The sequence below is a fragment of the Neoarius graeffei genome, chromosome 14 (genome assembly GCF_027579695.1).
Source record: "Neoarius graeffei isolate fNeoGra1 chromosome 14, fNeoGra1.pri, whole genome shotgun sequence".
Classification (NCBI taxonomy): domain Eukaryota; kingdom Metazoa; phylum Chordata; class Actinopteri; order Siluriformes; family Ariidae; genus Neoarius; species Neoarius graeffei.
Window position 1 is genome coordinate 73,302,122 of NC_083582.1, and position 26,031 is coordinate 73,328,152.

General features: G+C 43.7%; 1 protein-coding gene across 1 annotated transcript in view; it reads left to right on the forward strand.

Moving 5' to 3' along the window:
- Positions 1-15,980: 15,980 nt before the first annotated feature.
- Positions 15,981-26,031, forward strand: part of fmn2b (formin 2b) — a 209,779-nt gene continuing 199,728 nt past the window's right edge. The window contains exons 1-2 of the mRNA XM_060938883.1: positions 15,981-15,990; positions 18,528-20,624. Of these exons, the coding sequence (XP_060794866.1) occupies positions 15,981-15,990; positions 18,528-20,624 (2,107 nt within the window). The remainder of the gene's footprint in view (positions 15,991-18,527; positions 20,625-26,031) is intronic.

Consider the following 26,031-nt stretch of genomic DNA (forward strand, 5'->3'; position numbering starts at 1 on the left):
AAAAATACACACAAAAAACATAAAAAACGTGCACAGGTAGGGAGAGCTTGTAGCCGCAGCCGTTGTAGTAGAATTGTATATAGTAGGGTTTTCCAGAAGAAAAGGTAGAAGTAGAAGCAGAAGTAGAACCAGAAGTAGAAGGCGGAAATATGGCGTTTGACCGACAAGATGGCGTCTGTTACAATCTGGATTGGCTGTGACGTCACATGCAAGATCTCTGTTGGGAGTATCAGGTGTTTATCCTCTCATGGATGAAAAGCAATCCTAAGGTGTTGTTGAGTCATCCTGTTGGTGTGGGTCACTGGGGGCTGGGTATGAACGGCCTCGAGAGTCGTTGGGGTGATCAATGGGTTGTTGATTCTCTCTGTTACTCCTGTGAGTCACTGAAAACAGCTGGGTGTTTTGACCTGGATGACTGAGGCCCTGTCCACACGGCAACGGATTCAGGTGACTCCGATACAATTGCTTATCATTTAGGCCTGGCGTCCACACGGCACCGGCGTTTTGGGTGCCCAAAACGCAATCTTTTTGAGAACGGGTTCCAGAGTGGAAAGATCTGGCAACGTTGCCGTTGTGAAGTCGTCTGGATGAGTAGAACGGATTTGTTTACGATGACGTCACAACCACATGACTGTGAGTGCTTCACGCCGGGTAGAAGTGTAATGAATATCACCAGGAAAAAGCCTTACAGAGCACTAGTGAGAGTGAAACACGAGCTTGGATATTATTATTATTATTATTATTATTATTATTATTATGTTCAGTGTTAGTTCACAGTAGTAATGCAAGAAGCAGAATAGTGACAGTAATAGTGAAGCAAAAACATGCAATTGTACAAACACTGCAGCTCTACAGCAAAATATTCATTTATGAAATGGTCTGATTCTTAACACCAGTAGTGCCAATGATCTTCTCATTGCGATGCGAGTTGTCAACAAATCCTATAACTTGGTTCATGAAACGCGCTTACAAAATATTTTCACTGTGAATATTTATTGTGTAATGGTGCAAAGTGAGAGAGAGAGAGAGAGAGAGAGAGAGAGAGAGAGAGAGAGAGAGACTGTGCCCTTAGGGCAGAGTCAATCCCGCCAGCAAAAATAGGGGAAAAAAGGAGCGATCTCACCTCTTCAGATGCTGGTTTTAGTCCTACAGTACATTCCTCAAAAAGGGCGTAGAGGAGCAAATTAATCCATCAACGTGTAGTATTCAATTTATTCCGGACCATTAAAGACGCTGCCTTCCGCGTAGAATCATACGTCATCCTCGCCACCATATTGGATAGGTCAAAGCGGAGAATAAAGATTCATGCGTTGCCTTTAACTGTACCAACAGGTTTACCGTCCAAACGAGATCACATGGGATTACCTTTCACAGGTGAGAAACAAATTAATCCATCAACGTGTAGCATTCAATTTATTCTGGACCATTAAAGACGCCGCCTTCCGCGTAGAATCATACGTCATCCTCGCCGCCATATTGGAAAGGTCAAAGCGGAGCATAAAGATTGGCTGCGTTTAACTGTACCAACAGGTTTGCCGTCCAAACGAGATCACATGGGATTACCTTTCACAGGTGAGACTGGAAAAATACTTTTCATTGTATTTGGTCATTATAATGTAATTTTACAAACAGATTTTCCTGACTTTGTGGCTAATATGAAGTCTCGCGCATAATAGTTTATGCGCATGCGTCCTTACTTCTTCTATTGTTCTGGTGTCTCCGAAGGGACCGTCTTACAGCGCCCCTAGAGGTGTGGCATGTGTATTGCATCGTTTTCAGCAAGCGTTGCGTTGCCATATGGACCTGATATTTTACTGATCGTTGCCCATTTGGACGCGATATATTTTTAAATAACATCTCGTTGCCGTTGTCGTGTGGATGTAGCCTGAGAATCTTCACAGACAGTAATGACTCCATTGTCAAAACATATGTTACATTTTGATGTACTCTTCCTAGGCGGTTTCTTGGCTTCATACCATATTTGGTATCTGTCGTGTCAAGATGTTGCTGATTTAAAATTGTGAAGGGACGTGGCTGTATTTTTTTTCTGCATGTTTTTTCTTCTTCTTTTTCTATAATTACAGATTTGACACCTTGGAAATATTCAAAAACTCAAGAAATTTCAGGCACTCATGAAAATAGGGCAAACGTTTATTATTCTTAGGTTATTTGCCTTGGGTGAGGCTAGAAGACACCGTAGCACCCCCTAAAATGTTAGATTCAAATTTATAGCTTGGGATGCCACATTGAGACTCCTGCCCAGTATACAGTTTCACCTATCTGTGTCAAATTTGGTACGTGTGTGGAGTGCCTCTAGACAAACAAAATTGCATAGACATTGCATCAGCCATACTCAAGAGGAAGTCAGATATTTTTGGTTTTATGCATTTTGACATGTTACATTTTAACAAACTCCTACTAGGCAGTTTGTTGGATCCATGCCATATTTGGTATATGTCATGTCAAGATGTTGCTGATGTTGAATGGTGAAGGGATTTGCAATATGTCGCAAGATGTTGAAATGGCGAACCAATAAATTTATGTTACGCCACGCAAACAGGAAGTGAGTCATAAATTCACCATGCATTGCCTGATACAGCTCAGACTTCACAGGTTATAGGATATCATGGTTCTGAAGATATCCACATACCCAAAGACACCCTCTGGTATAGTGCCACCATTTGGACATGGACAGTAATGACTCCATTGCCAAAACACGTGCAAGATTTTGATGTACTCTTCCTAGGTGGTTTGTTGAATTCATACCATATTTGGTATACGTCGTGTCAAGATATTGCTGATTTTAAGTTGTGGAGGGATTTGCGATATCTTGCAAGATGTTGAAATGGCGAACCAATACATTTATGTTACATCACACGTACAGGAAGCATGCCAAAAATTCACCATGCATTGCCTGATATGGCTAAAGATTCACAGATTATAGGATCTGATGGTTCTGATGATATCCACATGCCCAATTTGACCCTCTGGTATAGCACCAACATGTGGACCTGGACAGTAATTATTCCATTGCCTAAAAACTTTGACTCATGAAATTTGGTACTCACATCAGTCCTGGCCACTGCTACTCAGGGATAGAGGCTTGACCCCGGGTGTGTCCATTGGATTCCATAGCGCCCCCACGTCATTGAGACTTCTGCCCGGTATATAGTTTCACATATCAGTGTCAAAATTGGTAGGTGTGTGGAGTGCCCCAAGATGAACAAAACTTAAATGCACATTGTTTTAGTCAATTGACTTGTGACAGGATTTATGATATCTTGCATGATGTTGAAATGGCGAACCAATAAATCTGTATGTTTCGCCATGCAAACAGGAAGTGTGTCATAAATTCACCATGCATTGCCTGATAGAGCTAAAACCTCACAGGTTATAAGACATCAGGGTTCTGACAATATCCCCATGCCCAAAGTGAGCCTCTTATGTAGCACCACCATTTGGATCTGGACAGTAATGATTCTATTGCCAAAAAACTCTGACTCATGAAATTTGGTACACACATCAGTCCTGGCCACTGCTCCTCAGGGATAGAGGCTTGGCCCTGGGTGCAATGCCCTATTGTTTTCGGCATGTTCTCGTGTGCGAGGGCCCTTTATCGCCGCTAGCGGCTACATTTATGTTTTCTTTTTTTAATCTAAAATGTGGGCTCTTATGGAATATGCTGCTCAGATACAAACTCTTTTTTTTCTGCAACATTTAATTTTGTGCTGGGAAAAAAACTAACATTTGGAACTCTAAAATGTTTGTATAATGTTTTGAATCGATAATGTAGAAGTCATAAAACAGATATCTATAACAAAGTTTGTATGAAAACAAATAGGAGGTCCGTATCGTGAAATACCGTGACCGAGGTCTTGAAAGTACTCAGTATTCAAGGCCGAGGTCACGGTATTTCATCATACGAACCAACCTTAAGCTGGTAAATAATATATATATATATTTTTCTTTACCAAATTCTAACAGAAAACGAGAGCGCCCGAAAGGGAAAACCGAGGCGAGCCGCCATTTTGAATCCTCATTCACGGCTGTCATGCAAATGGCTTCCTCCTCGGTATACAAGTGCACTTCCATGGCAGGAAAAAAAACCCTACATTTTGCCGGCTATGTAGTCCCCTATTAATACAAAATTGAGTCATTCAGGATTCAGCCATGTTTTTGCTCAGCGTTAGCAACAGTTAGAGGTTTTTAGCTTTCTCCTGAAATGTTTTATTTCTTCTTCCTCAGGGTAGTAAAACTCGCTTTCGCTGTGAACACTGTCGTTATCACTATCCATGCTGTAAAATTAATGCTATTCTCCTGAGAAATGCTGGCAAAAATTTATAAGATTTTTGATAATCTTATAAATATATCTTATAAAAAAGATAAATGTTGACAAAAAAATGCTACTTTGTTTGTTGCTGTTGTGAACGAGCGAGTCGCCAGAGGTCCGTAACCGGGGTCTGTACCGTAGGATATGGACCCGCTCGCCAGCCAATCAGAGCACAGGATTTGATGGAAACCGCACCATGAAAAAAATAATAATGTTATTTGAGATGTTACACAGGGTCTATCTGGTCAAGAATGTCTGAAATATTTTTATAAGAAGAAGAACAACTTTATTCATCACATGTTCACTTGTGAAATTCCTCTCTGCATTTAACCCATCTGAAGTAGTGAACATACACACAAGTGAGCAATGAGGGCACACACACACCTAGAGCAGTAGGCAGCTACACTACAGCGCCCGGGGTTAGGTGCCTTGCTCAAGGGCACTTCAGTCAAAGGCTGCCCCATGATAACCTAACCGCGTGTCTTTGAACTGTAGGGGAAACCGGAGCACCCAGAAGAAACCCACACAGAGAACATGCAAACTCCACATAGAAAGGCTGCTGTCAGCTGCTGGGCTTGAACCCAGAACCTTCTTGCTGTGAGGGGACAGTGCTAACCACTACGCCACTGTGCTGCCCAGAATGATAAAATAAAAATGACAATGATAGCCTTGTGAGTTTTGCCAAACAAACAAACAAACAAACAAACAAAGTTTTCCCAGAGTTAAGACCTTACTAAATAATAATAATAATAATAATAATAATAATAATTAGATAGAGATTAGATTAGATTAGATTAGATTAGATTAGATTAGATTAGATAGAACTTCATTGATCCCTTTGGGCGGGTTCCCTCAGGGAAATTAAAATTCCAGTAGCATCATTACAGGATAAACAGAGAATAAAAACAGAGAAAAAACTTCTAGATAAATTAAATTATTAAATTAGGTATTTGCATATACAAATATAAAAAAGAATAAGAACAAGATATGGGGAAGGGCCAATGGAAGAGGTATTGCACATTGTCCAGTATTGCTTTTTGTCAGGCTAGGCCAGCCTTTCTCAACCGGGGTGCCGGCTTCGTTAGGGATGCCATCAAAAAATTATATATTCTAACACTGAAATAAATAAAATGAATTAAAATTCCAAAAAACGATAGTTACACTAATGCAGATCATCGCCACCTCATGCATCATCAAAATTTGTCTCATGGACCCCTTTCCCATGTTACAACGTCACTGCCGGGGTCAGCGTATGGTCAGCGTGACTGCATATATTTTATATGGGGGTGCCTTGAGAATTTGCATACTTCTGAAGGATGCCGTGACTGAAAAAAGGTTGAGAAACGCTGGGCTAAGCTACTGCTCCTTCCCGTCCTCTGTCCTCCTGTTACCCCTCCTCCCCGCCAGAGAGGAGTTGTACAGTCTGATGGCATGAGGGACGAAGGACTTAAGTCTGATAGTCCTGCACTTGGGAAAGAGCATTCTGTCACTGAACAGGCTCCTCTGGTTGCTGATGACGGTGTGCAGAGGGTGACTGGCATTGTCCATGATGTTCAGTATTTTGTCCATAGTCCTCTTCTCTGCCACTGTCAACAGAGAGTCCAGCTTCATGCTGACCACAGAGCCGGCCCAACTGATCAGTTTGTCCAGCCTGGATGTGTCCTTCTTGGATGTGCTGCCCCCCCAGCACACCATGGTGTAAAACAGGACACTGGCGACCACAGACTGATAGAATATCCACAGGAGCTTCCTGCAGATGTTAAAGGACTGCAGCCTCCTCGGGAAGTACAGCCTGCTCTGTCCCTTCCTGTATAAGTGATTGGTGTTGTAAGTCCAGTCCAGCTTGCTGTCCAGCCACAGCCCGAGGTACTTGTAGGAATCCACAGCCTCCACCTCGACTCCCTTGATCAGAACTGGTCATGACCTTGGTCTGGACCTCCCAAAGTCAATGACCAGCTCCTTGGCCTTCGAGGTGTTGAGCTGCAGATGGTTCCTGCTGCACCACACAGCAAAGTCCCTCACCAGGCTCCTATACTCCTCCTCTCTGTCATCCCTGATACACCCAACAATGGCTGTGTCATCGGCGAACTTCTGAATGTGACACATAATAATAATAATAATAATCTCATCTCATTACCTCTAGCCGCTTTATCCTGTTCTACAGGGTCGCAGGCAAGCTGGAGCCTATCCCAGTTGACTACGGGCGAAAGGCGGGGTACACCCTGGACAAGTCGCCAGGTCATCACAGGGCTGACACATAGACACAGACAACCATTCACACTCACATTCACATCGGTCAATTTAGAGTCACTAGTTAACCTAACCTGCATGTCTTTGGACTGTGGGGGAAACCGGAGCACCCGGAGGAAACCCACGTGGACAACATGTAAACTCCGCAGAGAAAGGCCCTCGTCGGCCACGGGGCTTGAACCCGGACCTTCTTGCTGTGAGGCGACAGCGCTAATCACTACACCACCATGCCACCCCAATAATAATAATAATAATAATAATAATATATTATTATTATTATTATTATTATTGTTGTGGCCCGATAGGACTCTGCTGAAGAAGGAGTCCTATCGGGCCATGTTGGCCTCCGGGACTCCTGAGGCAGCTGATGGGTATCAGCAGGCCAGGCGTGCCGCAGCTCGGGCAGTTGCGGAGGCAAAAACTCGGAACTGGGAGGAGTTCGGTGAGGCCATGGAGGAGGACTATCGGTCGGCCTCGAAGAAATTCTGGCAAACCGTCCAGCGCCTCAGGAGGGGGAAGCAGTACTCTGCCAACACTGTTTACAGTGCAGGTGGGGAGCTGTTGACCTCAACTGGGGACATTGTCGGGCAGTGGAAGGAATACTTCGAGGATCTTCTCAATCCCACTGTCACATCTTCCACTGAGGAAGCGGAGGCTGATGACTCAGAGGTGGACTCGTCCATTACCCAAGCTGAAGTCACTGAGGTGGTTAGCAAGCTCCTCGGTGGCAAGGCACCGGGGGTGGATGAGATCCGCCCCAAGTATCTCAAGTCTCTGGATGTTGTGGGGCTGTCTTGGCTGACACGCCTTTGCAACATCGTGTGGCGGTCGGGGACAGTGCCTCTGGAGTGGTAGACTGGGGTGGTTGTCCCTCTTTTTAAGAAAGGGGACCGAAGAGTGTGCTCCAATTATAGGGGAGTCACACTTCTCAGCCTCCCCGGGAAGGTTTACTCCAGGGTACTGGAGAGGAGAATTTGGCCAGTAGTCGAACCTCGGATCCAGGAGGAACAATGCGGTTTTCGTCCTGGTCACGGAACACTGGACCAGCTCTATACCCTTCATAGGGTGCTCGAGGGTTCATGGGAGTTTGCCCAACCAGTCCACATGTGCTTTGTGGATTTGGAGAAGGCATTCGACCGTGTCCCTTGTGGTATTCTGTGGGGGTTGCTTCGGGAGTATGGGGTTTGGGGCTCTTTGCTAAGGGCTGTCTGGTCCCTGTACGAACGGAGCAGGAGTCCGGTTCGCATTGCCGGCAGTAAGTCAGACCTGTTCCCAGTGCATGTTGGACTCTGGCAGGGCTGCCCTTTGTCACTGATTCTGTTCATAATCTTTATGGACAGAATTTCTAGGCGCAGCCAGGGGCCGGAAGGAATCCTGTTTGGGAACCACAGGATTTCATCTCTGCTTTTTGCAGATGATGTTGTCCTGTTGGCTTCTTCAAACCAGGACCTTCAGCATGCACTGGGGCGGTTTGCAGTCGAGTGTGAAGTGGCTGGAATGAGAATCAGCACCTCCAAGTCAGAGGCCATGGTTTTCGGCCGGAAAAGGGTGGCTTGCCCTCTCCAGGTTGGTGGAGAAGTCCTGCCTCAAGTGGAAGAGTTTAAGTATCTCAGGATCTTGTTCACGAGTGAGGGAAGGATAGAGCGTGAGATCGACAGGCGAATCGGTGCGGCCTCCGCAGTGATGTGGTCGCTTTACCCGTCCATCATGGTGAAGAAGGAGCTGAGCCAAAAGGCGAAGCTCTCAATTTACCGGTCGATCTACGTTCCGACTCTCACCTATGGTCATGAGCTTTGGGTAATGACCGAAAGAACAAGATCGTGGATACAAGCGGCCAAAATGAGTTTCCTTCGCAGGGTGGCTGGGTGCTCCCTTAGAGATAGGGTGAGAAGCACAGTCACTCGGGAGGAGCTCGGAGTAGAGCCACTGCTCCTCCACATCGAGAGGAATCAGCTGAGGTGGCTCGGGCATCTCTTTTGGATGCCTCCTGGACACCTCCCTGGGGAGGAGGCCCCGGGGAAGACCCAGGACACGCTGCAGGGACTATGTCTCTCGGCTGGCCTGGGAACGCCTCGGTGTTCTTCCCGAGGAGCTGGCTGAGGTGTCTAGGGAAAGGGAAGTTTGGGCTTCCATGCTCAGACTGCTGCCTCTGCGACCCAGCCCTGGATAAAGACGAGATGAGATTATTGTTGTTGTGATACATAAGTTGGTCAGACATGGGATTTTAATTAATTTTTTAAATATATTATTCTTGTACATTGCAGGCTAATGTAGCTGTCAACGTGTACAACAATAAAATAACACTAGAACAAAGTAACAGTGCTTTACATTCTTTATGATTTTATCCAATAAGATACACCCCCTTTAAAGTCTCATTTAAACAAACAAACAAATAAACAAAAGTCTCACAACTAAAACAAAACAGTCCAGAAAGCCAGATTGATCCTCTTCAGGGAAGTTCCTGATTCAGGCTGCTAATTGAGATGGGCGGGATCCCGAATAGCTTCCTAATTCCTACACAGGCGTCCTACGTAGGGCATGAAATAACGGCGTTATACGACCTACATAGTGAACTTTACATCCAATTGAGTCACAGCTCTGCTCTCTTCAAGCAGGTGCAGTCTGGTCAAACGTGGGCGTTGCTTCATTTTGAGCGGGAATTTTTAACCAATCCGGGAGGAGCGGGCCTGGGGGTGGAGGGGATGGTTAAGGTGTAGAGGAAGTGTTGGTTTTCCTCACAGATGTTCTCTTTACAAACAGTTATTGTAGACAAATATGAATTTCTTCCTCTCTATTTTAGCTGTATGTGGTTTATATGTGTTAGTTGATTGAGTTTCTGTGTATTTGCTGCAGTCAGGTTGAGGCTCGGTAGGGTTTTAGAGCTTTGGGTTTGTTTGTTTGTTTGTTTTTTTAAGCAGTTAGGGGTTTTACTGCACAAGATGGCGGCTCTGACCTGAGTCACCACACCAGGCCCTGTGCTCATGAGAAGGCTTAACTGAAGCTCATGTTGTGTATCCTGTCTGCTTTTTTTTTTTTTTATTCTTACTATTACAATCATGACAACAGTGTACGTGTAACATCGCGTTTGGTTTCACTCAGTACCAGCTGGCTTTAAATTCCTACGGTAAATGAGCTTTAAATTAGTGAGAGCTGTTAGGCGCCGAGACACCTGCTGCGCATGTGCAGAGAGAGCATCTCCATCTGGGGTAAGTTTGCTAACAGCAGGGTTGTTTTGGGTTGGACAGAAATGCCTTTGGACTTGTGATGTAACTTTAAGAGCGTTAATTGGGCGCCATTTTGGTTTTCAGCAAGTAAATCTGTTAGTGTTCAAGTAATATTTTGTTTCTTGGGTGGTGAAGTGTTCCAGAGTCACACATAATCCAACATCTTTCCAGGAGTTAATCACTCCATCAGCATGTTCTTCAGTCAGGTATTTATCATGAGCCAATTTTTATTTACTTGAGCTTGTTTTTAATTCACTTTAAAAAAAGTGAATTTTCAGTGCAATTAGGGTTTGTTAGCAAAATTCCTAAATTGGGTAAATTCTTGTCTTTTTTTTATATTAAAGTTATGTCATGGGTCTTTTTTTTTTGGAAATTGGGTAAATCTGGCTTTACTGAAGTGACTCTAGATTTACTTTGGTGATTTAGGGTTGGGTAATCTAGTGGACTGCTTATACCCTGTCCACACTAGGGATTCTGTACCGATACGATACTACTTTCGTACCGTAACACCTGTCCACACTAGCAACTATACCGGTACTGTAGTGGTATAACTGTATCGGTATGAAACCCACAAATGTATGGGTTTCGTACCGGTACAGTATCGGTACTGTAGCGCTTTGCTGTAGTGTGGACAGATGAAGCGGTTCTGTATTGATACAAATATAATGCGCATGTGCAGTGAACCATTCCTGTCTTCCGGGTTATTCATACAATACAATACGCATGTGCTTTCCAGCTGTAAATAAAATGTCAAAATGGCTCAAAACAATCGTGGAGCTATATGGAGCGAAGAAAGGAGGAAGAGAGGGGAAAAGGGAGAGAAATGGAGGGGAAGAGAAGGAAAGAGGGAGGAATGGAGGGGAAGAGAAGGAAAGAGGGAGGAATGGAGGGGAAGAGAAGGAAAGAGGGAGGAATGGAGGGGAAGAGAAGGAAAGAGGGAGGAATGGAGGGGAAGAGAAGGAAAGAGGGAGGAATGGAGGGGAGAAGGGGAGATTCGTTTTCTTTGTTTCTTTCTCAACTGCCTTGTGCGTTTTATACAATTCGACTGAATAATGGCCCTTTTCCACTACCCTTTTTCAGCTCACTTCAGCCCGACACGGCTCGCGTTTCGACTACCAAAAACCAGCACGACTCAGCTCGTTTCAGCCCTGCTTAGCCCCTAAAACACGCACGGTTTTGGAGTGGGGCTGAAGCGAGCCAAAGCGAGCCGAGTGAGGTTGGGGGCGTGAGCAGACACTCCCCTGTGCACTGATTGGTGAGGAGGAGTGTCCTCACATGCCCCCACACGCCCCGCGAGCGCGCTGGGATCTGTAAACACCGCAAACCCGGAAGAAGAAGAATTACGAGAATTATGAAGCCTTATGCGCCTCGCCTCATCTATACGCTCTTGCCAGTATCTGTCCGCGTTGTCGGTGACAACAAGCCACAGCACCAAGACCAGCAACACTAACGACTCCATGTCCTCCATGTTTATTGTTTACTATTCGGGTCGTGAGACTACCGCTTAAAAGCTCACTGATGTCACTGTTTGCGCTGCTTAACGACATCACCTGACGTCCACCCACTTTCGCTAACTCCACCCAATGTGTCCACCCCCTTCCAGCCAGCACGGTTCAGCGCGGTTGTAGTCGAAACAGCCCCGCTCAGCACGGCTCAGCCCGACTCAGCCGCGTTTGTAGTGGAAAAGCGGCATAAATGACCACCAGAAATAGACTGTACATTGACAACAAAAAGCACACACGCGTTGTTTCATCCGCCATATTCTCGGAAGGAAGTTACTCGGTAACCACAAACATTTCGCGCACGCGCATTTCAACTTCCGTGAAAGAAAACCCCAAACATTTCTTCTCGCTAGTGTGGGCAGATGCACTAAACTGTACCGGTGTACTTTGTATCGATACAGTTATACCACTTTCGTACCGGTATAAGTGTGAACACAGCATTAATTTCTTTGTTTAGAATGATTGTTGCAGCCAGGGCCACGTTAACCCTTGCCGAGGCCCTGGGCAGACACCCCTGAGGCCCCACCCCTGCCTGTTGTCAACTGCGCTCAGCAAATTCACCCCCTCAGACGTGCCTGTCTAACTACACACAAACTTAAATAATGACAGTGGCACAATTAGAAATACTATTGAACGATAAAACTTTATATCCATCAACACCTATTTAATCGAGAAAAAGCAATGGTGAAATAGGCAATTGCATGGTGAAAAAATCCATCAGACATCACGGTTAACAAGTCTGGTTAACTCAAGTTTAGCCTCAAGAAGCCTTTGAATGAGTGAGTCAATGAACAACATGTCAAGAACATAACCTCGGCCTACAACAGTTTCTTTAGTATTCAGAACAAGAACATTCATTTGGTATATAACCGTTCGTTTTCATTTTGGAATCCAGGTGACTTTTTAACTTGTGAAAACAAAGAGCGATAACAAAAAAAATCTTGCTTCTCAGAAATAAACCTCAAAATATTAGGCTATGGGTAACATTTCATCCTTTCTCACACACAATGTCCCAAACAGCAGTGGCACACAGCTTTGCGCGTTCAGTTTGACAGCCATGGGTCAACTTACAAGGGCACTTTCCTACTTTTCTGGAAAGCGAAATCATTAATTAAATCATTGAACTCAAGCTGGCGTAGTGTGTGAAGACATGGTGGACAGTAGGGTTGGGCGGTATCCAAATTTTGATACCTTTAAACTGTGTTTTTTCCCGGGGTATACGGTATTACCGAGAAAAAAATATTTTGTTTCGGCCTACTGTGTAACGTGCGCCTATGCCTCAAATGTACTATTTAAAAGCAGCATAGCGAATTGTGTGCATTGTGGTATGGATTAAGCAGCAAAGCGAATTTTGTGCATTGATGAATGGATTAAGAGATATTTCAAAGCATCACGCAACTCTTCCTTCATCTTGAAAATAGCATTCAACTGTCGTTTACACATGTCTGCGTTGAAACGCATTTGCAGCACTATTTCACCTACTCCATCAAAAAAAAGTACACGATGAGCAGGATCATACCCTTTCAAGCATGGGAAATAAAAAAAAGAAAAAGAATCAACCAACACCCAAGTCCGTTTAGACTGCGCGATAAACCATATTCTTCAGCGCAAATGAGGCAAACCTAATTCAAATGCGTGATAGCTGCACAAGGCAAAATCATATGGGCCCACGTCATGCCATGGCGGGGAAATTAATAATCAAATGGCCTTACCTTGCTTAAAACGTTGTCTTGATCACATAACTCCTTACAATTATTCCACTTTAATCCATACGGTTTAACACACCCAACAAAGATAGCAAGCGCATTGCTAATTCCCACCAGAAACCTAACAGTTTACGCTACGATGTTTTCTTCCGTTTCTTCAGTAGATGACATTTCAAACGTTTATTACCCACATCCCAAATGTCATACGTTATATTATTTTACCTTGTTACTCATGTAACCTACTCAAAACACAACTCATTGGAGAGATCTCGTGGAAGTGGAGTACCCCAGGCTATGGTGTGCCTTAGGGGACATATTAGATTTTTCGTTTGGTTTGAAACCAAAATACTGCCACACTGCCGATGTTGCTTTTTTTTTTTTTTTTGCCACTAACTCGTTATCTTGACTTGCCATCTTTCAACCGTGGTCTCAGTTTTTTTTTTTTTTTTTTTTTAAGATAGGACAGTATAGAGAGACAGGAATTGAGCGGGGGAGAGAGAGACGAGATCGGGAAATAACCTCGGGTCGGAATCGAACCCGGGTCTCCGGATTTATGGTACGGTGCCTTAGCCATCTGAGCCATGACACCCCCGGTCTCAGTCTCTTGCGAAGCTTTCTGTCAGACTCCAAATGTCACGCAGGGTTGCCATGGTAACGACATAAACAACCCTGCACGCGATGAGAACTTCTTTAGGAAATTGATAGAATTAGTGAAAATACGATCACAGTTATTCGGGATGATCTTCAATTTATTATTTTATATTATGACCTCATGTACTCCATATTTTATTTAGGTATTATATTTTTTTAAAATGACGGTAGTGAGACCGATACCGTTGGTACTTTTGGATACCTCGGATACCTTCTTACCGTAATACTGCCCAACCCTAGTGGACAGTGATCATATTGACAGTGACGGGTGATTTATGCGACGGGACAAGGTGGGCTTCCTTACGGGTGGCAAAATGCATCAAAAATGTTATCAATATGATCAAAGTTTCTGAAAATATCGTTTCATATTTTCTGATCTCGCTACCTCCGAGCGAGGCCCCGGGCAGCTGCCCATGAAGCCCATTAGGATAACGTGTCCTTGGTTGCAGCTGAATCCTCTGTGGTGTAGTAGTAGATTTCAGAGAAGGTGGTCTTGAGTTTGATTCCCAGCAATGACCGTTAAAAGGTGTGTGTGGGGGAGAGCAAATTAAATTTGACAGACAGAAAGATGGGTATGCAAGTGTAATTCTGGATAGAGCGGTATAAGAGGGGAAGCCGTGGCGTAAAGCGAATATTCTGGACCAGTTTTGTTTTTTTATTTGAAAGTATGTCCCTTTACACACTCATCCAGAAGGATAATTTTGCACAAGGCCATCTGTCTACAGCAGAAAAAAACAATGTCTGGGAAAAATCCCAAGGGAGTCTGGAGTAGGGATGTTAACTGATGACCGTTTGACCGGTGGTTGACCAAATCAACGTCAACTGGTTAATTTTTTTTTTTTGGTTGTTGGTGAAAAAAAAAATCAGTCGTTTTGAAGCTGCTGATTTTGGAGCGGAGAACCTGGAATTCTGTGTTGTAAACGCTTGGGCCATGCAGTGTAAGGACGACAGCTGACAAATCAGAAACACCCATTCAGTCATGTCCCGCCCTCCTGCCCCAGTTAAAGACAGCTGACAAATCAGAAACACCCATTCAGTCATCTCCCGCCCCAGTTAAAGACAGCTGACAAATCAGAAACACCCATTCAGTCATGTCCCGCCCCAGTTGAACACAGCTGCCACTCGGCGAAAGAAAAAAAAGTGTAGACACAGGCTTTTTAGCTTACAAATTACTATTGTTTTTTTTTTTTTTAATTATTATTAGAAGGCACATGGAGTTTAGTCCTGCCTTGGCCAGTGCATTCTGAAAGTATGTTTCGGTCTGTAGCCAACAATGCATGTTACTGCAGATTGTATCTCTCCACACAAACTAAAGGCGCAGATGCCGACTTTTTCACGGCTTTTTCATGGACTGTAACGGCATTTGCTTATGTAGTAATTTTAATGCAGAATTTACTCTGATGAAATTATTCAGACACTCCAACCCCCCCCCCCCCCCCCAAAAAAAAAAATCGGATCTGCACGAGCCATGAAAAAGGCGCTCCGTTTGCATCCCTGTTTAAACTCATAGGTTAACCGACTTTAACCGGCTAATGAGGCTCGGTGATCGGTCAAGATTTTTTTTAGTTTTCGCCATCCCTAGTCTGGAGCCAGATTCATGACATTACCTGCAGAAGCGTGAGCAGGCTGCGCGAGCTTTGCACGGTTTCAGTGCACGGTTTCAGTGCACAGCCTGTGTAGACCAAGCGCTCCCATTTCTCTCTCATTGTCCGGTCTTTTGGGAAACGATGAGTACTAATCCCATCATGATTGGTGTTGCTACACCCTCCTACGATACATCTGTTAACCATTTTAATAATTACGTGATAACGTTGAAGAAATTTGCAGGAAACCACCAGGTCGTTTTCTCATAAACAAACCAGCGCTGACGTAGGATTCAGAAGGAGGCGTCCTGCAGATGTCATGAAAACCAATGTTTGCCATGAAATCCAAATGCCAAGTTTGTTCAGAGGTGGACCAATTCGCCTCAAATGGCTTGATTTCAACTGAATTTTTCTGGTATTGCGCAAGGTGGTAAAAAAAATTAGAGAATGCAGAATGTTACAGATATTTGACCAAAGTTAATATAAAATAGATTTACATTGATTTTGCTCCTGAATTTACCCGTGATATGCCCTTTAATGGTTAGAAAAGCAGCAGCTTTGGGGCCAAAAGGCTGCTGGTTCAATTCCCTGGACCAGCAGGAAATGGCTGAAGTGCCCTTGACTAAGGCACCGAACCCCTGACTGCTCCCCAGGCTGCCCTGGGTATGTTGTATATCACTCTGGATAAGATCGTCTGCTCAATGCCTGTAATGTAAAGAGGATGGAAGATATAAATGGGCTGGGGTGAGTAAGAAACAAGGGGTAAAAGTGAGTAGGGCCTGGTTCAAGGGTTTGCATTCCTTCTTTTATGAACCGCCTCAAAAGAGAAAAATCCCTTTTAAGACTGTTGACCTTGATGAATCCAGATTCACCTGATTTTCAAAAATCACCTGGAAAATGACTTTTCCAGAAGCTGGGCCTTCAAAATATTGAACATTGAACTTTTATCAAATAACTCTATCACAATTGAGCATCTGTCATATCCAGCACCTCAAATATATAGCACATGTGCCAAATGATGCAATACAGAAAGTTGTACAGTTTGACAAAGGAAGGTGGAGGAATTGCTTGGGGTTGATAAAAAGCAGGTCCTAAAGATAATGGTGGTCAAACGGAACTTCATGTGGTGGTTGATCAGATTTCCCTGCTCCAAGCAACCCCTACCCCAAGGCTGATTTTGTGCCAGATGAGAAACTGGAGAGAAAAATGAGGCATTTTCCTCAATAACTGAAAGCTAATTTGATAACTTCTTTCAAAAAAAAAACCACCCTTATCTACTCATTGGAGTTCTGAGAGCAGCTGTACAAGTACAATAGTGCTTTTTATAAAAATAAATAAGTATAATTGTTCCAAAATACCACCTCCTAACTAAAGTGAAATGAGATTGGAATTAAACTCAATAAAAACTATAAATGCATTGACCTGCTAAACCTTAATATTTTATATGTAACAGACGTGTAGTAGTAATTATTTGAATTACCTGTGCTGAAATTAAATGTTCGATGCATTTGGCTGTTTGCAAAAACCCATCTGGTGTCAAATTCAATGATTTTGGGGGAAGAGCAGCTTTTAACCAAAACTTTTCCTGTAATATTTGACATGTCAACTTTAAGAAAGCATGAATATATTTTTACTAAAATGACATGGAATTTTGTGTTTCTTTTTAATTTAAAAGTAGGCAGTCTTTCGATTTCATAAAACCGGTGAAATTTAGTTCCCTCTGAAATGTGGTCATTGTGATGCATGTTTATTTCTGTAATATCTCAAAAAATATCAGGCCATTCTGTGGCTGGGAAGTTATTTAATTTGAGGGGATTAAATGATGTGCCTGAAATCGCTCGCTTCGTGTAGTCAAGCAGACAGAGGAAGTCCATGTGTGCGCGCGCAGATTTATCTTTGAAGGTCGTCGGCTATCAGCTCATGTACTACTCAATTTCGTGGAATAACTTAAATATTGTGGATATAAAATGATCAGTATACAAAACCAATGAGTGTGCATTAATCCAACCAGCAAGTTCAAGGTTAATCCAAGTCCTTAGCAGGGGTCAAGCAAAGGCAGGTCAAGTTTTCAAAAATCAGGGGACAGGGAAGGGTCTAAAAGTTAAGGTTATCACGGTTCGAACTTAAAATGAGACTCCCTTTCGATTTCATTAAACCAGTGAAATTTAGTTTCGTCTGAAATGTGGTCATTGTGATGTTTATTTCTGCAATGTCTCAAATATCAGGCTATTCTGTGGCTGGGAAGTGATTTAATTTGAGGGGATTAAAGCAAATAATGTGCATGAAATCGCTCGCTTCGCGCAGTCAAGCAGACAGAGGAAGTCCGCGTGTGTGCGCATGCGCAGGTTTCCCTTTGAGCGTGCACTGACAGTTCCATCATTCTGTCGCTAAACGAACAGCCGATCACACCGAGGTGCTCGCTGAGCGCCGATATTTATTAGTTTGGTCCTGCGTTTCCTTTCCTTCGTATAGAACATAACGTCTTTTCTTGCTTTCTGTTACTGTAGTCAGTCTTTTACGTTTCATTCGCACACTCGCGTCCTCCATTTTTCTCTCCTGTTTCAAATTTGTATCCCACAATACCTTGCGTGAACGGGGAAAGCCCACCACATGATGTATGATGTAGTATCTTGAATTGCATCATGGCAAATCAGGAAAAAATAGTGGAGAATTTAGGGCAACGTGACTCTAAATTCATTAATTCTGTAAAAAAAAAAAACACCACAAAATTGGAAGTCTGTGATTCAAATTCAGTAGCTTTTGGTCACTAAACAAAAATAATTGGGTATCTGGAAAATTCTTTTTATGACCTACACTTTAAAAGATCTGAAAGGCAGTCTAGCTTTAAAAAATAAATTAATTTCCATGTTTTATAATGTAAAAATTCTAATGAATGCTCTTTTAATAAGTAAATTAAACTGAATACTTTTTTCAATTAAATTCTCATTTTTTCATTGAGATGAAATGACTTCACCAAAAGGTGGATTTATTTTTTTAGTAAAAAGGATTTAAAAAATATATCTTTACAAAGGGTGCCAATAATTGAAGGGCACTGTAGGGCACACTGGATAAGGGCATTTGATAAACACTGTAAACGTAATAAACATGCACAATGTAAATTCACAAGTATGTTCCAGATAAAAGCATTCAATATTCATGAAAACTTTTCTTAAAAAAATGCAACTTGATTAAAATATATGAAAAACCGTCCCCTCAAATTGGTGACTTGGGTTTATGATTTGACATCCATTAATCTGTCCATTCTGTTCTTTGTGTTGCAGCTGGGGTGTGTGTATGTGTGTGTATATGTGTGAGTGCTCTGGTGGCTGTGTTGAAGATGCAGCCTGGGTGGTTGACGGGCTCCTCGGTGTCTGGGGGTCAGGAAACCCACCCCCGCCGTCCCCTCAGGAAGAGACTGATGGAGGCTTTGGGTCTGGGCAAATACCGCCCCTACTACGTTTCCCATCAGCCCTTTAACGACAGTGAGGAGGAGGAGCAGTGCATTGAAAATGTCCTCAGGGTGCGCTCCCCCTCCCTTCCTGGCTCGCTCTGCAGAGTGAGAGATGAACAGACTGAGGGGGGAGGGAGTGAGAGTGATAGCGACCTACTGTTCCTCTCTCTTGCTTCATCTTCCTCCTGCCAGCTTGTTTCCTCGTCATCAGAAAGCGAGAACGTTTCGTGTGACAGTAAGGGCAGCTCACGCAAACGAAAGCGCATACACACGCTCTGCAGCAGGCATGGCCTGAGCTCACTCAGCGCCATGGGCAACCAGGATGCGAAGCCGAAGCGCTCGGCCCCCGTGGGAGATGGAGAGAGCGTGGTGGATGAGTGCAGTCACGCTGATGCCACAAAGAAAGGACTTCACAACAAGAAATCGCACAGCAAGCACAGCAAGGGTGGAGACGGAGGCAAGAAGAAAGGCAAGTCTGAGTCCAAATCGGTGTTCAACATCCGCAAGCGGAAAAACCTAGCCAAGGTTAAGGGCCTGCTCAGCAGCTCGCGTGAGGATGCTTTAGACTCGCAGCATGACGAGCTGGACACCAAAACACCCGAGCTGTCAGCGGACGAGCTCGGGCAATCCGATGCTGAGGACCAGAGACCCGTTCTGTCTGATAATAACAGCAGGCAGGAGACGCCGGACGCTCCGGAGAAGAAGGTTAGCTCCGGATCGGATACGGATATTTACAGCTTCCACTCTGCGGCTGAGCACGAGGACCTGCTGGCTGACATTCAGCATGCCATCAGACTCCAGCAGCAGGGAAAAGAGTGGAAACAAAATGGCATCACTGAGGCTGAAAATAAACAACGCTGCTACACCAAATCGGAGCCGTTCACCATGCTGGGGATGCCACGCTGTCAGGAGAATGGTCTGGAGACGCACTCTGAACTCAAGAGTGATGCAGATGGAACAAGAGATGTAGAGAAGGAGAATAAGAGAAATGTTGAAGGGTGGGAGGAGGTGGTGAACAGCAAGATCGGTGCTTCTGATCCATCCCTTTGTCCCGCTATCGCCGTAGCAACTGGGACAAAAGAGCTGGAGGTAGCGCGTGACCCAGCCCCCTCCATTGCCGAGGAGACCATTGAGGAAACGGTTGGAAGGGTGGTGAGTTTACTCGCCAAGACAACCAGTGAGGTCAGCTTTCCAGACTTCACAGCTTCGTTCGAGAGTGCAGTGGAGGCCACGGAGGAGGTGGCGGAAGTTGAGAATGTGGATCTTCAGCTCCAAGAGGAAGACTCGAGTTCAGACACAAAACGGCCAGAGACTGGAGCTTCGTCGTCGTCGTCTCTGGACCAAGAATGCGTCGTCTCTGAAGCTTCGATCCCTGAGCCGACAGTAGATGAGGAGGAGAAGGATAACGAGGAAGTGGTGAATGCAAGGAGGAACAGTAGTATATCACTACCGCAATGGCTTCAGCAGGAAAGTCCTGTCGCCAAGCGGCACGTGAAACCCAACGTCCCAACAGCCGGCAGTCCAGCAGTCAAACCTTACCCTCCCATCCACCCTTCATACATCAAAACCACCACGCGCCAACTTAGCTCACCTGTTTCTTCTCCTGTACTCTCGCCCTCCCTCAGCCCACTCTGCTCACGCCGATCCCACGAGGCTCCGCCCACCACCAACACCATCTCTGGCGTTCGGGCAGGACGGAGGCGCCCCAGACAACGGCAGCGCTCTTACAGCGTCACCGGACCCATCAGTCGTTCTGCCGACTGGACCGAAGAGCTCCGTCCCCTTCCACCCAAAGCCGGGTCCGAGGACTTCCTTGAGTACAGAGGCTCGGAAGGGACGCTCCGGACAGAAGAGACGAGACGCGAAGCTGGTCGCAGGGCTTCAGCAGGACAAGCCTCCACCTGTAACTTTCAGGATGTGTTCACAGGTGAGGGGGTGGGGATTCCTTTTCGAGCATGTTATTCCGTATGGGTATCCTTTATGATCTGCTTTCCAGATTATTTGAAATGTCAGTTGATTTATAGTTGCCAGTTAATATACGTTGTATGGAAAGTCTGAGGTAGTGCTGGGTAACGATAATCAGGTTTATTTTTAAATGCTACAAATAAACAAGTGAGCAGCTGCATTTGAGGGTTGAATTGATTATTTGCAGGGCAAATCGTGGTGGACTGGGGCATGATGGGAAATGTTGTTCAGTCCGATGCTGAAAAAAATATCACAGAGCAGCTAATTCAGTGTGGGTGTGTAATGATGACTGATTGGAAGACAAGTACGTAAATTGAGTAAGCAAGTGAGAAATGACACGAAAGGAAACTGAAGAAAGACAATATTACAGTAAGATGCGTACTGTTTTCTTTATCATATGTTTGTGCCATTGTGTCTTGTCCTCAGACAGTACCCGTGCTCTTTAAGAGAACCAGAAAGCCGTTATAGGTGTTTATGTAAACGTAATAAACCAAGTATCAGTTTTGATGCAACACTACGGTATTACAGGCAGTTTGTGAGCAGATGTTTGTCGCGATAGTGTAGAAATGCCTTTGGTAATTGTATGGTATCTCTGGTTTACCTTCCACATTGAAGCATAAGCTGAATTAAGGAAGGGAAATGATAAAGAATTAATTTTGAAAATAACCCTGTTGAAGGTTTTCTTGTATTTCTTGATATCTGAAATGCCTAATCTAAATGTGTGGCACATGGGTTGAAAAACACCTTTATATTTATTTATTTTTTTGTTTTACTTCAGCGTCTAACCCCCATCTGCAGTTTTTCTTTAAAACGCACACGTGCTTATGCGCGCACAGCATTTTGCTCTTTTATGCTCTAAAATCAATACTGTTTGTTCTGTGAGGGCTCTCTATCCTGAAGGGTGTCAATTAATAATTCACGCCACTTGTATAGCAGACTGCACCGATTTCTCTCAACCTTATGGCCTCAAACTGCAAATCTGTTGCTTGAGCTCAGTACGTTATACTGTATGAACGTGTACAACATGGAAAAGACGGGTTTGTAGGTTTATAATCACTTGTTTGGAGCTGTATTTGGAAAATTAAAGTTTTCATGGCCTTCCTGTGACTACAAAGCTAGCTTGAGATTTTATATTTATAGTGAATCGGCTGTGCGGGAGAATTTAACCCTAAACGTCCGAACGATAAAACTTGCATTATTGCCAGTTCCTGCAATTGGAACTTTGACGGGGGACATATTTAAAAGAAGAACCAACTGAGCCCCCATGAGCTTCCAAAACGGCTTCAATGCAGTTTAGCATTGATTCTATTGCTGGGTTTCATGTAACGTCACATCCGCCTCATTAGTTATTCAGAACTTTAGCTGGTGTTCTACCAAAGCTCAGTTGACCAAAGCATTTGTGTGGAGAAGGTGCATTGTTTGCATGAAAAATGCCTTATGCTTGCGTTGTTTGAGGTTGTTCGAATTGTGAAACTGATAAGTTTGTTCAGGGTTTCCTGTGAACTAATAAAGGGTGAACGAACAGGATTTCACAAAGACGTGGAGAAAGATGGCTTTTGAACCTCTCACTGAAATCGAAGGGAGCCGAGTCGAAGCACGCTCGAGTTTGCAGTGATCACTTGGTGAAAGGTTTGTATTTCCCTCTCAGCTCTGTCCTTAGTGTTTTCCAAGTACTTTTCTTGCTATGTGTTTTACGGTACTTTTTTTTTTTTTGTCATGAAGCGCTAAAGTCCCCAGCTGTTTCTTTGTTTACTCCTCAAAGTCCATATGCATGAAGGTCGTGACAAAATTCTTCCCCAGCCGTACAGTTACAATGCGCCGTGATCACTTCTCCGTCTTGTTTAACTAAGATCCAGGTCTTTAAAGGGGTTTCTGATGATCTTTGTGAATGATTTAGCTGAGAGATAAGAGCCAACACAAGTGAGAATCAAGCCAACTGTTTATACTTCAACTTACAGCACTTTGTTGTAAAGACGTGAAGAAAAGCTTAAAAACGTACTTACACGGGCAAAAACAATACAGGATTCATTGGGCAGCGACTTGATAGCGAGGTCCTTTACCCAGCCACATACAAAAAAGTTGTAAGCCTCCATACTCTTCCACGCTTTCATCTGTTTTGCGGTGTAGAAGGACGTCTGCAACACCAGATAGTTCGAGATGTCGGGGAACTCGACTGAAGGGTAGTTTGAGATCGTATGACACATTCTTCTTTCCCAGACTGTAGGGGTCGATTCCATTGCACATAGCAATCTTCTGAATATATATATATATATATATATATATATATATATATATATATATATATATATATATATAAAAAAGCAAGCCAGCAGTGGCTTCTAGATTGCGAGCGTACTCTGATAACTTATCGCTAGTTGTTTGCGCTACGGCAGCCGTTTAGACCACCAGCTATTTCACTTCCGGTAAAACCGCAAAAAAAAAGTCACGTGACTGGAACACAGCAAAATACATCTCTGGATCTGTACTGTCGTGGTAAGTGTATTTCTTCCAAAAGATGTTCTCTCACTTGGTGTTTAGGTGATGAAGAGCACTGTATAACACTTTACTCAAATCTCCTTAAGTTTGCAACTGGGTTAAAGTGCAGTGACACTGGAGGTTGTACAATGATTTGCATATACAGGGTGTTTCAAAAAAATTTGATATTGGAGATGTAAATATCCCAGAATAAAATTTTATATTTATTTTTTTAAACAGCCTGTATACAAGTTTAAATCCTCATTGAATTATTCAGTGACCCCTTGTGGATGGGGGTGGAGTCATCATTGAAAGGACCCTGCCTATCAGGATACAAACATTTCATCTAGCAGTACATCCAAGCGCAGCAGTATTCGTAGACGTGCAGTGATGCTTCCCTTTAAGGCATCGGTTGAAAAACTGAGACATGAAGGGAGGTGCAAGTAGGATTACAGTGAGATGGGAAATACTAAAAAAGAAAAATCAATATTTGGTTGTTTCAGACCTGGCAGCTTTTGTGTCGTGAATGAGCTTTAAATTTGAGCAAAATAACTCGATGTCAAAAGAGCAGCCCCACCACTTTTTTTTTTTTTTTTTCTCTTCCCCTTTCCTGCCTCTCTCCTAATGAAAACGTCAGATGCGAGTCCAGAATGATTGATGGCTGCACAGGTGTTTTAAGCTCTCACTTGAAACATGCTGACAAGGCGCCCTTGCTTTGTTATAAGCTTTTATTTCACCTTGATGGTTCATTAATGTATCAAAGTCCTTCCCACGCCAAGTGGCGCATAGGGTGGAGCCGATCTCCGTTTCCGTAGCCCTCAGTCTCTCGCCTATTACATAGCTAGTATTGAATCTGTATTGCAGCGTGCTTTGCCAGTGGTTAGTGGACACTAACCACTAGGCCACTCGCAGGTTCATTAATGTATGCCTGACTTACAAAACTGGGCTGGGGGCTGTCTGCTCTAAGGGGACAAGTGGACATGGCAGCCATAAATACCCCTCAGAATAATGCAGAGCTACTGGGATTTTCCTTTAATTTGTCAGCAGCTTGGGTGAGGTTTTGATCTTCAGATCTTTGCGTGTAAAATGCTAGGAGATTTCAAACACCAAATGAAAAGTGCTGGATTATTAGATTTATAATAGTAATAAAAGTAATTAGAGGCATTGTGCCAAGGGCACAGCGGTATCCCATTTTCACACCTGAGGCCTTGGGGCAAAGGTCAGGGTCACAGAACTGAGAGAAATGAGGCCATTTGTCTGGAATCTGATGACAGGGAAAAGGATACAATACTTCCATGGTTAATAATATTAACCAAGTTCCTATCTTTCACCAATTTCTTGATGCAGGACAGTGGAAAAATATGCAGGTCATTGATCTGTCAGGGTCACTCCAGGGTAAAACCAATGTTCCCAAATGAAAGCCCATGTATGACTTCCTATTCATGATCAATAGTAACTATGGGCCTATCTTGCACCGTTTTCATAATACAAGCCATTTAAAATGTGCAGGTCATTGATTTGACCCTTCAAGGCCACTCTAGGTCAAATTATTTTGGTGATAAGAGAGCCCATAGGAGTTCCTGTTCATGATTAATAGCAGCTATGGCCCTCTCTAGCGCAGTTTGAGATGCAGGCCTTTGAAAATATAGGTGTCACCAATCTGACCTTTTCCAGGTCAATTTTTTGGTGCCAAAAGGAAGTCCATATCTGACTTCCTATTTGTGGGTAATGGTAACTATGGCCTTGTCTTGCTCCATTTTTGAGATGTAGGTCATTGAAAATGTGACCTAGGTCAATGTTTTTCTATGGCGAAGGAGCAAGGCTAGCTCAAAGACCGTGAAAAGGAGACAAAGCTCTGACCTTTTTGCGATAGTCATGTAATTGACAAGTTCAAGGTTATGTAACTCGGTGAAAATGGGTCAAGTTGCTTAACTAATATGAACTATTTTGAAGCCCCCCCCCCAAATAGGTTCTCCATTCCCAATTTGGTGAAAATTCATGAAAAAATGAGTAGTGAGTTAACACACAAGTGACCTTTGATCTAATTCTGGCAAAGGGTCAAGGTCGGAGGTCAAATGAGTGCAAAAAAACCCCCCAAGTATTAGGGTATAAGGGCCATGGAAGACGGCATGAAAATTGTCTAGCTTGTCCTGGTACTGTTACCAGGCACTCCCATTCCTGAAAATGTTATAACTTCATAAAATGACGTTGTGATGTCATGCATGATCTTGAGATCACAGATGGTTACTGCCTATGTGCATGCCAAGTTTCATCCAGAGATCTTGAAAACTGAGCGAGAAATGACTTGTCTAACTACAACACGTACACTAAACCCAAGCAATTTTAAGATCCCATTTCCAATTCAGTGAAAAATTAAATGTATTATCCCGTTTCCACTTCAGCACGCTAATTAGATAAACTGGTGAATTTTAAGATGCCTCCATTTACGTACCTTCTGTCATTTGAGTTTAATATGTTGCACAGCCCAGTTTGAGTGCACAACCCCTGTATCGCTCAGACTTGTACCCTCTCCTCTTGGCTTATCCATCTGGTATGTTCTCGCTCTCTCCACCTCTTTCCTTTCTTGTGACAGACCCACATTTATCCTCTCCATCTGTGAGACAGGATCGGGGGGAGGGGGTTGGTGTTGGTTTCTTTGCACATGAGGGAGTGAGGCGAACACTTGTCTATGATCCATTACTCTGCAATCATTAACGTTTCTGATGATCATGCGTTCAGTGAGTGATGTCTGTCTGATCATGCATGGTCCATCTTCTGATATCGTATGACTAATCATGAATGCTGTGGTGTGTGTCTCTCGCACTGACACAACCTGATAGAAAGCCTTAATCATTCGTCTAGATTTCTTTCTTGAGCCTGTCAAACAGCTTCAC